Source organism: Leucopleurus acutus (genome assembly GCF_964270905.1).
Source record: "Leucopleurus acutus genome assembly, chromosome: 17".
Classification (NCBI taxonomy): domain Eukaryota; kingdom Metazoa; phylum Chordata; class Mammalia; order Artiodactyla; family Delphinidae; genus Leucopleurus; species Leucopleurus acutus.
Genome location: NC_139159.1, coordinates 68,895,743 through 68,912,968, shown reverse-complemented (window position 1 = coordinate 68,912,968; position 17,226 = coordinate 68,895,743). Strand labels below are relative to the sequence as shown.

The following is a 17,226-nucleotide window of genomic DNA, read 5'->3' as shown; positions in this document are numbered from 1 at the left end:
GGTGCTGTTTTAAATACTTTCACACATTCAATTCCTCCAATAATTCTGAAGGAAAAGAGCAGGATATGATGGAAGAGGGTAAAAGGGAGCGAGTAAGAAGGTTTCTCTGAGGAAGTGCTTAAGTGTGAGCCCTGGAGGTTGACTGGGCTTCACAGGAGAAACATGAAGGGGAAAAGCAGCCCTGACAGAGGGAACAGCATGGAGGTGGCTACGAGGCACAGAGGAGCCTGGCTTCTTTGAGGCACTTGAAAGGAGACCAGCGTGCTTGGAACACAGTAAGGAGGAAGAGCACGTGAGATGTAGGACTGGAGAGGTGTCAGGGCTTGAACTTGGAGGAACTGTCCACCGTGTTAAGGACTTAGGATTTTATATTAGTTGAAGCTAAGATCTATCAATTTTGTGAGAAAGCTGTCCATCCCTTGCCTTTGGAGATTGGGAAAGTGGCCTATCCCTAGGTCCTATAACAGTTAGAAGCAGAGCAGGGATTTGAATTTGGATAATTTGATTTAAAGTCAAGGGATTTTGCAAAATGTATTCTCATTCCCCTGGGTCCGTGCGGTAGGAGCCAGGTGTCCTCCAAATGCAGCAGCCTCAATTCACTTGTATTTAAACTGAGGTCAAGACCCTCTACTGGGTGGAAAAAAATCCCCTTTGCCTCCAGCTTCCCAATATTCAAATCCATCACCTGTCAGAGTCACCTACCAGGAGGTCCGCCATTTTCTCCAGCATGTTGGACCAATGTAGCCTAAACGTCTGGTCTCCCCAAGAACTGATGAAATAGACACAGGGCTTCTTGGCCTCGAATGGCAAATAGTTGTAATTCCTGGGAAAACACATTAGGTCTGGAAGTTAGCTGGTGATCAGTGTTTTTCAGACAATCCCAGTAACCTGTTCATGTTTGTATGTTCTGGGTGGGTTGGGGGAAGGGTGATGACAAAATAGTCAAACTATTAATTCCATCCTTAGCCTTTACTTGGGGATCCATAGACAATAAGCAACGAACTGTTATATGGCTACAGCGGTGAGGTAATAACAGCTACCACCCTCTGACCCAGGGCAAAGTTTAGAAATGATCTCACAAGAGGGAAGGCAAGCCCTCTTCAAGGAGAAATTCTCTTTCCAATTGAGAGAAGAGAGAAAGGAGAAAAACTAACATCTTTTTCCTTTTAATGTCTATATGCTGGGCCCTGACTGTGTAAGGATCAACCGAGATAACAGATGTGAATGTATTTTATAAACTGAAATCGCTAGAGAAATCTAAGAGGGTAATAATATTAATGAAGATGAAGTCATGTGCTTCAAACTAAACGTCAGCATCCCATGGCTTGCCGTCCATTCATCCATCCATACAAAATGTATTGTTGCTGGGCATTGGTGCCGGTAATGCAGATGACCTGCTTGACTAAGCAGGGACGAGAGGGATGGCAAAGTAGCTGGAAGGGGAGCTGTGGAGCCAAAGAGAATGGCTGATGGCGATGGTTGGATGTGCTTAAATGATAAGAAAAAAGTTAAGAGGATGAGACTGAAGACAGAAAAGAAGGGACTAACCAGTAGAATTCAGTTCCCAAGGAGGAAAGGGATGGATGTGAAAGCAGGGAAGATGGGAGAGGTGTAGCAAAAAGCTGAAGTTCCCTGCCTAAAGACAGCGATATTCTTAACTAGGTTTGCCCTCAGCCGCCTGTAATTGTCCCATACACACCCGGGTCTGTGTGAAGAGAAACGTGGAAGGCAGGCCAGTCTTGTCATGGAGGCAACAGACAAATTGTGTGTGTATGTGCATGTGTGTGTATGTTGTGTGTGCACATGCGTGCATGTGTGTGTGTGTGGTGGTCTATTAGAGAATCTTCCAGTTCAGCTGCTGCCACCCTGGCTTGCCACTATGTGGACAGAGCCTCGATATAGTGACAGGAATATAAAGCCCCAAAACACCAGCATGGCATCTTGGTCTCTTCGAGCCAGCCTGTCAGGACTAATGTGAGGTCCATCTGAGGGTTCCGTAGAGCTCTCATTTCCTCTCAAACCCTTCCCACACTACATCCCCTGACATCCCCTCCAACAGTCAACAACGGGCTAGTCTAACAAGGTGGGGATGTTTTCACTGCCAAAAGGATCCCGGCGAAAGGATGCAGAGTACCAATGAGAGTCTCATAAAAGCCTCCCAGAGCTGCAGATCCTGTTCATTGATGTCCTCAGTTTCGAGACTGGACAGAGAAGCCATTAAAGGCCTGGGAAGTTTGGGGTCCTTTTTGGTACATGTTAAGGAGGGTGGCTGCCAGGGACCCATAAAAAAGACCCCAAAGAAGGTGGTCTGTGGGAGGGGGAGGGTGGTCCATGGGAGAGACAGGATTTAGAAAATGTAGGCCATGCTCAAAAATTATTATTTTCACTTACTGCTTCCTACTTTGTCCCAGTCGCTTTCTGTCCCTTAAGCTCGTTCTCGCCCTTTAGGATGTCGCCCTTGTTGTGACCTTTCCCAACTCTTCACCTCCTCCACTGCCCCCCTCTACCCACATAGTACCCTGTGCCCAACCCAGTTATAGCATGTCCTTAACTCATTCAGAAACAGTTATGAGCATCTACTATGTGCCTGGCATGGAGATGAGCAGATCCAAAGGTGAACAAGACACAGTCCTTTGCCCTCAGGGTACTCACAGTCTAATAGGGAGACAGACTAGTAAAAATATCTTAATGCAGTGTGATTAGTGTTTGATGCAGGTGAGTAGAAAAGGTCCAAATAAGACTTGGGATTCAGGGAAGGGAACTTGAACTTAGTCTTGAAAGGTAACGGAAGCGAGCAGTTCTGAGGAGGGTGCTTGTTGCCTCTGGCAGAAGGAAGAGCGTGTTCAAAGGCCCAGACACGGCAAACCACAGGACCCATCTGGGGAATGGCTGTGCGGGAATGCTGGGGTTTGGGGAATACCCAGAGGTTATCGTAGAGAAATGGGTAGGGATCAAATCAACAAAATATGTCCCCTGGGCTTCCCTGGTGGCGCAGGGGTTGAGAGTCCGCCTGCCTTTGCAGGGGACATGGGTTTGTGCCCTGGTCCGGGAAGATCCTACATGCCGTGGAGCGGCTGGGCCTGTGAGCCATGGCCGCTGAGCCTGCGCGTCCGGAGCCTGTGCTCCGCAACGGGAGAGGCCACAGCAGTGAGAGGCCCGCGTACCGCAAAAAAAAAAAAAAAAAAAAAAAAGTCCTCTGAAATTAATTCTGAAAGCCACAGACAGCGAATGTATAATGTCAATCAGGGGACTGGGGAGTTCAGATAGATAGTTCGGTGAATTTCTTGAAACAGATCCAAGCCAGGTAAGAGGTGTTTAAAATAATTGAGGCCAAAGGTGCTGACAGGCCAGATTCAAGAAATGGCAATAGAGAACACACTGGAGAACTCGAATTGACCGGACTTCATCACTCATTGGATACGGGTAGGAAGGGAAAAGTGAACACTTGCCAACTTTCTGATTTGTGGCTCGGAGGATGCAGACAATGTTATGACCAGTCTCTGAGATGGGAAAGACAGGAAAAGGGGCAAAGTTGTCTGTGAAGACAATGAGTCTGGTGAATAATCCAGGGACCCCCAAATGGAGGTGTCTGGACCTGCTGCTCAGGAAAAAAGCCCGTCTGGGGAAATAGATGTGAGAGTCATTATTCTAACAGTGGTCGGTAAGCCATGGGTTCGTGCCCAGAGAGAGAAGAGCGAAGACTGAAGAGAACTAACGATGTGGTTCCCATCCCCTCACATGTGAACAGGGAGAGCAATGTTCTCTTATGACAATCCAGTGAGATCGTATTTTTTTACTCATGGCATAAAGCTCAGAACACAGAAGAATCTCTCTACGTGTGGCTTTCCCTTCTCATAAACCATTCGGCTGGCATCACTTTCTTAAGACAGTTCTATGATTTCACTTCTCTTTGCATGTTGCAATGCTACTTGGACTAACGATCAGTGAGGGCACATGTAGGTGCCCCAGCAGTTTTCTGAAACGGTCTTTTCTGGTGGCTGACGCTCATTTTTGAGTTCTTCAGTTTGATGGTGGGCAAAAATAAGATAATAAATCATGTATCTAATAATTCCACCAACTTGAGCTTACCTTATATTCAGATGACTATAACAACTGTTAATAGGATTTGGGATTGAAATTTTAACATCTGACCTTCCTACCTTGTTATGCTTCAAAGTTATAGAATGAATGGAGCTTCAGATACGATAATAATAACCATCATCATTGCTCTGCCCTTACATGAATCCCCTGGATGCGTCGTTTGGAGAGCTGTCAACATGTTACTAAGAATTCAGGAGTGGCACTTACCATGTTGCCCTTGTTTGCACCTTGTTCTTTTTTTTTTTTTTTTTTTTGCGGTACGCGGGCCTCTCACTGTTGTGGCCTCTCCTGTTGCAGAGCAACAGGCTCCAGACGCACAGGCTCAGCGGCCATGGCTCACGGGCCCAGCCGCTCTGCAGCATGTGGGATCTTCCCGGACCGGGGCATGAACCCGTGTCCCCTGCATCGGCAGGCGGACTCTCAACCGCTGCGCCACCAGGGAACCCCTGCACCTTGTTCTTATAAATAAGATAAAGAATGTTTCCAGTTTTAGGGAAGAACTGAATCAAACAGTCCCAGAAATTGGTCAAGCTTCTACTGTCAGAAACCCCGGCTACTCTCACCTGCTGTGTCTCCTACCTGTTCCCTCCTGTCACGAGTGGCTTCTCGGGCTGAGTGGTGGAGACCATGGGCATGGCTGTGTCCCCTTCTCCTTCATGCAGCAGTGGAAGGGCATCTTCTTCAGCTGAGTCAACTGACTTCTTCCTATCCCCATGATGCGATCCCCCATCAATCAAGTTCCCAAAGTTACCTGAAGAGCCAGTAGCAAGGGGAGAAGGGCCAGGTGTCAATAAGCAGAATCAGGCTGCTTGGCAGAAAGGATCCAAGTTTATGTCTTCCCAGGGCAGGGAAATAAGCTCTCAGTATGAAGGTAGAGTGATGGGCAGACCAAAGAAATAAGATTAACAATGACACTAAGCCATCATCAACATACATCTTAGGGTTTTTTTGTAAAAATTACTTAAGTTACAAATTAACTGGATTCCATCTCTATTTCCTTCTGCTCCACTGAGGGAGAACTTCCCAAATATAAATCAAGACCTTCTCTGATGGAATGCTCTTTCTTGGAGTGGTTTTCCCAGATGTACATCAGTCCAGGAAGATTGCTGGGAGTTATAATAACAGCACCTATTATATGTGTGGCATGTTGCATGCATTAACTCATTAAACCCTTGCAACAGCTCCATGAGGAGTTATCATTATTCCCATTTTATAGACGAAGAAACTGAGACCCAGAGCAATTAAGGGAACCAGAATTAGTAGTCCAAGTCTGTCTGAATGCAAATTATACTCTTAATCCTTTTTTTAAGTATGAAAATAAATCTATCCCTTACATATTGACACCAGAGTGGACAAGGATTTATTCATTTCTTCCTGAGGTGCAAACCTCCAGCAGAGTGCTACCATCTTCACGTAACACACTAATTCATTTATTTAAGAGGTAGGTATAAAGTTCATGCCATGTGCCAGGCGCCGTGCTTGTCTGCACTTACCAATAGAAACTTCAAAGCTAATGGGTTTATCTCCAATCCTCCGGTCAATCATGGTAGCTTCAAAAAATGCTCCAAACAGTAAAAATTCCTCTTGTCTTTCTGGTACAATCTATAGAAAGAAAAAAATACATTATACAGGGCTGCCTCTTTTTTTAGCAGGAGGAAGCTGAATTAGTGATGCCAACCCGGTCCAAGGTAATTTATAGAAACCTGAGTCTTGATGTCAGCCTGAAATGGCACATAGTTTCCCCTCTAATCAGACTGGCAGAAACCAGGACCTACAAATTGCAAATCCAAATTCAGCCATTTTTCTAGAATGATGTAGTCTCCACCTCCTGAGCTTCAACCTTACAATCAAATTTCCTTTTATTTTAAAGGTAAGCTTGGTATACATATCTTTCTAAGAGGTTGATTGTTCAAGGAGCATGTGTAGCTGGGACACCACATGACACAGCATCACATTTCTGAGCTAAGAGGCTGAATGAGCTGGATTTATAGTCTGTTCTTTCTGGTTTTACCCTTGGACTTATTAAACTCAACAGAAAAAGCAATATGGTTCATTTAAGAAATAAAGCAGTCGTGGCTTCATAGATTAAGAGCTCCCTTCAATCAAGAGCCCTGACCTCTGTTCCTCTCTCTTTTTTGAGACCCTTCCTTCACACACGAGCCTCCTGTGCTGTTGGCATCAGCAGGAAATGTTTCTGTTGACCAGAAAATGTGGGACAGGGTGGGGACCTAGTGCTGGCTCTTAGTCACAGAGCACACACCACTCCCACCTGCCACCACCGTGTCCCTTGGCTGTAAGCCAGCCCCTTATCATGCCTTCATGGGGCCAAGTTTACTATCTGGGAGGAGGTTAAAAACCACTCAGAGACCTGAAGGGAATGGAGGCCATAGAGCCTGGAAGAGGGACAGCAGGTTCCAAGGCCAGCCAATCCCCTCTTCAAATTCCAACTCTGCTACTTCCTAGCTGTTGACTTTGGGCAAGCCATGCCCATTGTCCGGGTGTCATTTTCCTTGTCTGTGAAATAAACATCATAGGAGGACCTACACGGGGAAGAAATGAGATCATCCATGTGCAATACCTATTATAAAGCCTACTCATATCAATGCTGCAAGTGGCAGTCACCATAAGTATTTCAACTATAATTCATGTCTTAATCCCACCCACCCTTCAAGGTCCAACCCAAATGCCTCTTCTTCTGGAAGCATCCACTGATTCCCTGAGTTAGAAAAATGATGATGGTAATGTTTACAGAACTCTTACTATGTGTCAGATGTGGTATTAAGAATTTTACCTACATTACCTCATGTAACTCTCATAACTATCCTAGGAGGGGGATCTTTCTATTATACCCATTTAAAGATGAAGACACTGCAATTCCATGAAAGATTAAGATATCTGTCCAAAGTTACTAAACATGACTAATACTTATTGAGCACTTACTATGTGCCAGGCTCTGTTCTAATAAGCACTTTGTTGTATTAATTCATTAAACCCTCACTGTGAGCCGATGAAGTAAAGGTTATTATTGGAAATAAACCTAAGGAGCTTATGTCACTTGCTCAAAGATTCAAACAGAGGGAATGTTTGTCCAGAGGCTGGGGCAGTAACCACTGCACCATACTGCCATGTCTTAAACCCAGCTGTCTTACTTGGGAGCCCAACATTTTAATCATTATACTGCACTCACTCCAGGAAATAATAGCACTTTCTCTGTCCCTACTTATCACACTTATCACTTTCCACTTCCTGTATATTTATTGTGTCTTATCTCCCTTTCTATAACCATAAATTTCATGGAGTCAGACTCTATTTTTATTCCTTCCAATGCTGAGGATTTAAAAATGAATACAAAGTTTGACCTAAGGGAGAAAATCTTTGATGGTGGTGATGAGGGTGAGTTTTGAAAGCCAGCAACATGGGATTTCATTTGTCCAGATATGCAATGAGAGTAAGGCTGCAGCAAAGGAGATTAGAGCTGGAGGACCCTGGAGAGCTAAAAAAGAAGAAGATGTTGCAGAAAAAGGATGTTACCACGTTGGTAAGGGCAAACTCTGAGCTGTTGAGACTCTGGGAAAGGGAGGAGCCTAGTGTGGTGATTTTAAAATATGTCCACAAATTCTTGGAAAATCTTCCCCTTAAAAGGTGAAGGCTAATTCCCCCCACACCCCTTTCAGCATGGCCTGGACTTGCTGCTCATTTCTAACAATTAGAATGTGGCCTAAATGTCAGGGTGTGACTTCCATGGATTTGGTCATAAAAGACATAGCAGTTTCTGCCTTGCTCTCTCTTGGATCACCCACTCTGGGGGAAGTCATCTTCCATGACGACACTCAAGCAGCCTATGGAAGGGTCCATGTAGTGAGGAACTGAGGCCTCCTGCCCACAGCCATGTGAGTGCGCCATGTTGGAATTAGATCCTATAGCTTGAGTCAAGCCTTCAGATAACTGCTGCCCCTACCAACATCTAAATGGGAACCTCATGAGACATTCTGAGCCAGACCCACCAAGCTAAGGTATTCCCAAGTTCCTCACCCACAGAGGAAATAAACATTTGTTTATTTCGTGCTGCTAAAGTTGGAGGTAATTTGTTATACAGCAATAGATAACTAATAAACACAGCAAGGAACTGACCACAAACCAGAAAGCCAAGATTAAGAGAGGAGGAAGGAGAAATAAGGGTTTGAATGAAATAAAAGTTTGAATGAAATAAGGGTCTGAATTTTCCCCTCTCAGACCACGCAATAGCCAAGATGACGCCCTGGCCTTGTAGAAAAGTGGATGCTCTACCCCACAGAAGTTCCCAGTCACCCTGGCTTTCTGCTAGACTTGACTTTTTCTGATGACCTCAGCAAAATATCTTGAAGATATTGACTTAGGTTAAAGAAATCTTCAACTAGCCCCTTTACACTTTGCAATCTCTGTTTAGAAAGGAATGGTTGGTCTCAACAGGGACAGATACAGGGCATATCAGTTTAGGTGGCCACTAAGCTACCCACAATTTTTGGCAAAGTCCAAAAAAAGTCAAGCAGGGTGGAGAGCTCTGAATAACCTTCCCCTGGTGGTGGGAGTAAACCATAGAAATACACTGGTAACCACAGCAACAGCAAAGGTATTGCCTGCTCACCATGGATGTGCTAAGAACTCTGCGGACCATTTTACAACTATTCCCTCATTCACTCCAGGAGGTGCCTACGACAGAGGGACCATTACCACCCCATTCTGTTGATGAGTAAACTGAAACACGGAGAGGTGTTAGTATCAGAGCCACGAATAGGACCAATCCCCAAGATTTCCAACCCTGAGCTACAACCTCTCCCCCGCACTGTTTCTTAAGATTTATTAGCTCCCAGCAGTAAAATTAAGTGGCTCTTCCAAAGCTAAGGTGACCCACATACTAAAAATCCTTCCATCTGTCTAGTCTCTACCAGGAATGGACAGCTCAAGAAGACTGGCCATTACCTCCCTTCCCCATCTAAAATTATTGCCTGGATGACCTGAGAAACACACTCCCAGAGGTAGAATCATCCAAGCTATAATCTACCCACCAAAACATAAAATTCCTTCATTTGCAACTACAAAGTACTATTGCTGAACTAAACGACTGAGAGGATATTCATGGTTTGTACTCCTCTTGGAGCCCCAGATCTCTCTACCATAACACAGAACTGGGCTAAAAGATGCTGCGGTGCATTATGTTGAATCCCAAGCAAAGATAACCATTCCTTCCAGCTGTGATTTCCCCACAGCCGTGGGGGGGGGGGGGGCGGGGGCAGGAGAATAGGTTTCTCACTTTCTTTCCTCCCACAGCTTGTCACCCACTCTTCTTCCTCTTCATCCCTCATCCCACATTATCTCACATCCAGAGCGTACGCTAAGCTCACAAAACTAAACAAAATTAGGCCACGGATAGACTTCAGTCCATCACCCCACCACCCACTCCCACCAGCTCCCCCAGAGCACTTTTATTTCTCTTTTACTTTGGTTGCCATGGGAATCCGTACTTGGGGGGGACGCGGATGGAATGTATCATGAGCAGATGGCTGTGATGTGAGCAGGAAGAGGCAGAGGACCAGCCCTGGAATACAGGGCTGAGCCAACACGTTTTGCAGGGGCAGTGTCACCTCTGCGGGTCTTTGGAAGCCTGTGGCAGGTGCTGTCCCTGCTCTGGGCTCAAATCACAGACGCGGTGGAGCAGCGCTCAGACCTACCTCCAGGGGCGCATCGAAAGGCTCCACCTCGACCTCTGTTGAGTTGGTTTTGTCTGAAGCCTGCTGGGCTTTTCCATCAGTTTCGTCACCCTTGTCTTTACTTGAGCCTTTGGAAGATTTGGAGTCTTTGTCCTTTGAAGACAGCTTGAGCTCCTTGAGAGCCTTGGAGAATTTAAACTCCTGTGTCCCTCCCGAGAGGATCTCCACAGCAATCTCCACCAAAATTCTGCCCCTGAACGACACGCCTTCTCTGAAACCTTCATTCAGTTCCTGGTAGTCTTCCATCAGACTTTGGTTCCTGGGTGAGCCATACAGGTTAATCCAGGCAGGTCCGAACGTGGGTAGAAAGCCTGTAAAGATACCAAGCTTCAGTCGCCTAGTTATGCTTTCAAGCTGTGGCTATTTTTTGCTTTATGAAAATTGTGCACATTCATTTAGAAATGTAAAATATAAAGAAAAGACAAGAGAAAATATTTACAGAATATCCTGTCACGGGGAGTTCCCTGGTTGCCTAGTGGTTAGGATTCTTGGCTTTCACTGCCATGGCCCAGGTTCAATCCCTGGTTGGGAAACTGAGATCCCGCAAGTTTTGGGCATGGCCAAAAAACAAAGCAAAACAAAACCAAAAGGAATATCCCGGACTTCCCTGGTGGCACAGTGGTTTGATCCCTGGTCCGGGAAGATCCCACATGCCGCGGAGCAACTAAGCCCGTGTGCCACAACTACTGAGTCTGTGCTCTAGAGCCCGCGAGCCACAGCTACTGAGCCCGCGTGCCACAACCACTGAAGCCCACGTGCCTCAACTACTGAAGCCCGCGTGCCTAGAGCCCATGCTCTGCAACAAGAGAAACCACCGCAGTGAGAAGCCTGCACACCGCAACGAAGAGTAGCCCTCGCTTGCCGCAACTAGAGAAAGCCCATGCGCAGCAACAAAGACCCAATGCAGCCCAAAATTAATTAATTAATTAATTAAAAAAAAAAGAATATCCCATCACCAAAAGCCACAACCACCATTTTGCTACAATCCTTTCTAGTCTTTCTTCCATGCATGTCTACGCTTGTCCACAATTGTAGTAAGACTATGAATGCCAACTTGCTTCCTCATCTGTTCACTCATTGATCAAACATTTATTGACTCCTAACATGTGCCAGGCATCATGGCAGACACAAAACACAGAGCCCAGTAGAGAATAAAGCAGATACAAACATTAAACAAATAAATATTCACATCACATTACAAATGCTATGAAGGAGATGTATCTTGGGCAGCAAGGACAAAATACAGGCTGGTGTGGCGTGGAGAGAGGAATTAGGCAGAGAGAGAGGAGAGAGAGTTCTGGGCAGAGGGAAAAGCTCATGGCAGTTGGAAAGGGGCTTGGAGATAGAAGGAACTGGAAGAGAAAGCCAATGTGGCTGGAGTCCAGAGAGTGAGTGGGTGAGAAGAGTTTGGAGAGGTGAGCGGGTCTCCGGAGGCTTGATAAGGATTTTGGACTGTATCCTAGAAATTATGGGAATATTTTAGAGGGGTTTAAGCAAAGATGTGACCTAACCGGTTGTGTGTTTTTAAGATCACCCTGGTTGCTATGTGACAGGTTCTAAGGACAGACGTGGGCCGCTATATGTAAAATGGGTAACCAACAAGGACCTACTGTACAGCACAGGGGACTCTGCTCAATGTTATGTAACAACCTACATGGGAAAAGAATTTGAAAAAGAATAGGTACATGTATATGTATAACTGAATCACTTTGTAGTACACCTGAAACTAACCCAACATTGTTAATCAACTATACTCTGATATAAAATAAAAAGTTAAAAAACAACTAAATAAAGTGCTAGGGCAAGTCCCGAATCAGTCATCTTCAAAGGTGGAAACAGAAGTCCATGCTGGTTTGATTTTGTTTTGTTTTGTGTTTTATTTTGCATTCGTTTAGTTTCCTGTTTTAGTACCATGTTTTTGTCAAGACTTTAGCTTTTCTCCTAAAATAGAAATAAGTAAATAAATAAAAATTTTTTAAAAAAAGAATGGATGTGGGCACACTAGTTCAAGCACCACTTCTCCATCAAAACTCAAGACGTGGGCTTCCCTGGTGGCGCAGTGGTTAAGAATCCGCCTGCCAATGCAGGGGACATGGGTTTGAGCTCTGGTCCGGGAAGATCCCACATGCCGCGGGGCAACTGAACCCGTGCGCCACAACTACTAAGCCTGCGCTCTAGAGCCCACGAGCCACAACTACTGAAGCCCCTGCACCTAGAGCCCGTGCTTGGCAACAAGAGAAGCCACCGCAATGAGAAGCCCGCGCACTGCAACGAAGAGTAGCCCCTGCTCACCGCAACTAGACAAACCCCACGCACAGCAACGAAGACCCAACACAGCCATAAATAAATAAAATAAATAAATTTTAAAAAATTTATATTAAAAAAAAACTGAAGACAGGGGTGGCTTGGACCAGGGCGTTGGTAGTGGAGATTGAGAGAAGTAAATATTCTGAGATATGTTCTAAATGTAGAACTGAACTGACCTGGTGATCTTAACTTACTCTTAGCATAAGTAGTTTCCCTTCTTAATACAGAGCATTTGGGAAAATATACAGTGTCTATGCAAACATCTCTTTGACAACAGAATATTCCATTTTGACAGGCAGTATACAGCATGGTGGTCCTGAGCTTGACTGCCTGGGTTCAAATCTCAACTCTCAGGTCTGCCATTTTCAAGCTGTGGAAGTTTTTTAATTTCCCAATGCCACGGTTTCCTCAACTGTAAAATGGGGGTGCTAACAGTACCTATCTCACCAGGATTAAAAGAGATAATATTAAGTGCTTCATACAAGTCTTTAAGAGATGTCTAGAATATTAGCCATTACTCTTAATAAGTATATATATCATAATTTGCTTAACAATCCCCCCGGTTTTTTGTTGTTTTTTTTTTGTTGTTGTTGTTGTTTGTTTGTTTTTTTGCGTTACACGGGCCTCTCACTGTTGTGGCCTCTCCCGTTGCAGGGCACAGGCTCCGGACGCGCAGGCCTAGTGGCCACGGCTCACGGGCCCAGCCGTTCCGCGGCACGTGGGATCTTCCCGGACGGGGGAACGAACCTGCGTCCCCTGCATCGGCAGGCGGACTCTCAACCACTGCGCCACCAGGGAAGCCTATCCCCCTGCTTTTTGACAAGGAAAAGTTTCCATATGCTTTATTGTTATCAACAGTTTTATGCCTGAAAACTTCCTCTCTCTATTCCCCCCCGTCCCTCTCCCATGGTCCCCGATGTCTACTTTTAAAACCATTGTTATACATCTCCCTGAACCCATCAAGATGTTCCTGAAAAGTTGTGGGTAACCTGTTTGTTTTTTTTTTAAATTTACTTATTTTTGGCTGCGTTGGTTCTTTGTTGCTGTGCGTGGGCTTTCTCTAGTTGCAGAGCGCGGGCTTCTCATTGCGGTGGCTTCTCATGTTGTGGAGCATGGGCTCTAGGTGCGTGGGCTTCAGCAGTTGCAGCACGCAGGCTCAGTAGTTGTGGCTCACAGGCTTAGTTGCTCTGAGACATGTGAATCTACCCGGAACAGGGCTCGAACCCGTGTCCCCTGCATTGGCAGGTGGATACTTAACCACTGCGCCACCAGGGAAGTCTGTGGGTAACATGTTTATGTCTGGTTGAGAAATCCTGTAGGTGGACAGAGTGTGTTTTCTGCATAAAGAAATCCTGTGGCAAATCCTCCCACATCATGAATATTTAAACAGTAGATATTTATTAAGGCGTTTCTATGGTGTCACTCTGTGCAGGGCACAAAAATGTGTAAATCTCGTTCTCTGCTTAAGCCAAGCCTTCAGTATAATGTGTATGTGTGTGTGTGTGTGTATATATATATATATACACATATATATATATATATACACACAAATATATACATACACACAAACATACACACATATACACAAATATATACATTGATCAATGCAAATTTGTAGTGCAGAGGAAGACTGCATTGGCATTTAAAAAAGGGAAGGTAGATTGGGGTATTTAGAGAATTAACAGCTATTAATTTAGGTTTTATAAATAAAGAGCTTTATCTTGGGTGAAAACTCCTTTGCCTGACTCTGTGGATTAGCTGGGACTCTCCATTCTTGCCCTGGCTCTCTGAGTGCAGTCAGCAGGACCTCCCTGAAATACTCATGCTCTTGAGTTCCCATTGTGAGTTGAGGGCACCATATTTTTTTGACCATTTAAACAAGTAAAAACCGAGACTTCCCTGGTGGCACAGGGGTTAAGAATCTGCCTGCCAATGCAGGAGACACGTGTTCGAGTCCTGGTCTGGGAACATCCCACATGCCATGGAGCAAGTAAGCCTGTGCACCACAACTACAGAGCCTGCGCTCTAGAGCCCGTGAACCAAGACTACTGAGCCCACGTATCACAACTACTGTAAGCCCGCATGCCTAGAGCCCGTGCTCCCCAGCAAGAGAAGCCACCACGATGAGAAGCCCACGCACCGCTACGAAGAGTAGCCTCTGCTCGCCGCAACCAGAGAAAGACCGCGCGCAGCAACGAAGACCCAACGCAGCCAAAAGTAAAAATAAATAATTAATTTTTAAAAATAAATAAATAAACACGTAAAAACCATTCTTAGCTTGTGAGCCACACAAAAATACGTGGTAGTCCAGATGTGGTCCATGGATCACAGTTTGCCAACCTCTTATCTAATCTAAACTCTTCATTTTTCAATTAAGAAACCTAAGGCCCAGAGAGAGGGAGTGACTTCCTCAAGGACACACAGCAATGTTCCTGGAAGACATGGGACAGGGAACAAGCCTCGTGGTTCCCAGAGTCTGGCTCTGTTCACCACCCTGAACCAACCCAAGCCACAGACCACACAGAGGATAGAAGGTGCCTAAGACATTGCCTGCTCCAACCCTCTCTTTCTGAAGACGAAGGCTCTAAATCAATCATTTGGAGACCCAATCTCCAAGTCAGACACGTGCGGCCTTACCTTTATCTCCATCCTGTTCATTGGAGATTTTCTTCAGGTCGATGAAATGCGTTGCCAGCACTGTATCACTCACGCTGCCTTCATCCCATACCTGGATTTTCACCCTTCGACACAAGGGAGGGAACATTTCCTTGAAGACCACCTGTTCATGCCACACAGGATCGGCGCAGTTCTTCTGCACTGTGGTTCGCCCCTAAAAACAAAGCCAGGAAAATGTGAGCCACGGAAGGAAATGAAAGGGGCCCTTGACCGACTAAAGAAAACTTCACACCAGCTGGAAATATAAAGTGAGTTGTCAAAAATAATGAACCTGATTCCACCAACACCCATGAAAATCAGTTACACCCCACGAACATTACTGATGTCCTATTCTGTGCCAGACACTGTGCTGGGCATCTGGGACAAAGGTGAGTTGTCACAGGTCCCGCCCTCAGGAAGTTCTCATCATCCACTGGGTTGGGGTGAACTTGACACCTCTGTATGAAGGAGTGCCACACATCTCCAGGATTGCAGCAGATACAGTTAGAGCCTGACTTCATGTTTTATAAAAGTTGGACCTGGTGCAAATCCCTTCCCTAGTCTGGACCTCAGTTTCCTCGTCATACAATGGAGGTGGTGTCCTATATGGGGCTTATATATGTCCTATATATGCCAATGGGGTCCAAGATAGAAATAGTCCAAGGTTCACCCTGCCAACGGGAGGGGCCGGGTGGAGACAACATGTGTGTCAGCTGAAGCTTCCAAGTCCAGCCAACCAGGATTAAGCTCTGACCGTGTGCCCAGGCCCTAGCACTTCCAATGGCTCTCGAGCAGGGAACAGCTGGGAACAAGGATGTCTAGGCTTACACAGGACAAGGACTAGCTGGGTAGATTGTAGAGCAGATTGAAAGGGAGGTGGTAATCCTCTGGGGGCTGGGGACTGGGCAACAGCTCAGAGAAGCAGCCAGAGGTAAGGAAGGAGGCCTGCCTGCCTGGGTGCTGCACCGTGATCTTCCCCTCACTTCTCTCCACGAGCTCCAATGGTGAGGGAGTGGGTGACCCTCCACTACTTTCCTGCCATGCCATGTAAAACCTTTTTGTGACAAGCTTCCTCTCTCTGGGCACTTCCTAATTTTGATTTTAACTTAATGTCATTTGACCAGCAGTGTCCTGGGTAAAGAGCAAGATTCCAGTCCAGGCCTGACAGGATTGGTGATGACCCTTCCTCACCGTCTGTCCAGCAAAGGAGACCTCCACGAAGGGATCCACGAGGTCCTTACTGTCTCTCACAAAGGCTTTGGTGATGTTCGCCATGATGCTGGAGTTCATTTTGGGCAGCCCTTCAGCTCTGTAGAGCCTCACGTAGAATCTGGCCCAGGGTCTCTCTGATGGAAACCCTTGTGGGATCAAAAGGTTCCTTGCGGGGGACAAAAATAAGACATAAAAAAGCTTTCTCACTTGAAAGAGTAGAGAGAAAAGGTAGAGGCAATTTGGAGGCAGAAAGAAGAACTCTGATACAGGAGAAAAATCTGAAAAGATAGGATTCATCGCTAAAATGAGTTTTCTTTCTAGTGTAGATGACAGCACAGAGTATGAATAGAGTGAACGCAGTACTCCAATACAAATTAATTTAAAAAAAAAGAGTCAATGCAAACTCGTTCAGGTCCTGGAATTAAAGAATAAACACTTAGAAGAGGCGCATAAAGTCTTCCCATTTTACGAGCTAGTGGCTGAAATTATTCTTCCTTCAAAGAAAAATCAACTCAATTCAGATCAATAGGATAGGCTCAAGAATAGCTTATCTATTATGGGTTATTATAGGAAGGCAGGCTGTTCTTGTCCTAGAAGCTGACCTCCCAAAGGATAGTGATGCCTTTGATAAGACACATCGTGGTGCCTCTGATAGAGCAGCATCCCCACTGGACAGGCCTTGAACTTGGAAGTTCTCAGGAACCCGTAAGGAAAGGGAGAAGAAAGAGACATGGAAACTGGGACATATCATTTCTCTTGCATGGTCCTCGATGGGCCTTTCTCACTTTTCTATTTGCTCCTTGGCATCAGAGGTTTTGGGATTGCGCGTTAAGACATCTCCTTTCCCAGTCACGCTGATGTCACACTTCAGGTACCCCTTCGTGCCAGTCCTGATGTTGCCGGGGTCCATTAGCAGGGCCCACTTGTCGGAGAACTGATGACCTGCAAAAAGTCCTGACAGCTCAGATATCCTGCACTGATGCACCCCGATGCTCCATCCAGTTCTCTTCCAACCCGAAGCCTCCCCACCGTCTACTCCCCAGGAGGGGCCAGCTCAGCACAGTTATTTCCAAGTCTTGTGTTGCCTCTCTCTCCTCCTTTCCTTCCTCTCCTCTCTTCCTACCCACTTCTCCATCTTTTTCTCCGAACTGCCACAGGGAGTTGGGAAGCCTTCAACGCAGTGGAAATTGCCTGGACGGCAGTC

The 17,226-nt window shown here is 45.8% G+C and overlaps 1 protein-coding gene across 1 annotated transcript in view; it reads right to left on the bottom strand.

Annotated features, from left to right (window-relative positions):
* The window catches only part of FER1L6 (fer-1 like family member 6), a gene marked incomplete at both ends in the record, with an annotated part of 145,669 nt that overhangs the window by 90,068 nt on the left and 38,375 nt on the right, over positions 1-17,226 (bottom strand). The window contains 7 exons of the mRNA XM_082858894.1: positions 703-823; positions 4,681-4,852; positions 5,595-5,703; positions 9,810-10,159; positions 14,793-14,985; positions 16,002-16,188; positions 16,808-16,964. Of these exons, the coding sequence (XP_082715020.1) occupies positions 703-823; positions 4,681-4,852; positions 5,595-5,703; positions 9,810-10,159; positions 14,793-14,985; positions 16,002-16,188; positions 16,808-16,964 (1,289 nt within the window). The remainder of the gene's footprint in view (positions 1-702; positions 824-4,680; positions 4,853-5,594; positions 5,704-9,809; positions 10,160-14,792; positions 14,986-16,001; positions 16,189-16,807; positions 16,965-17,226) is intronic.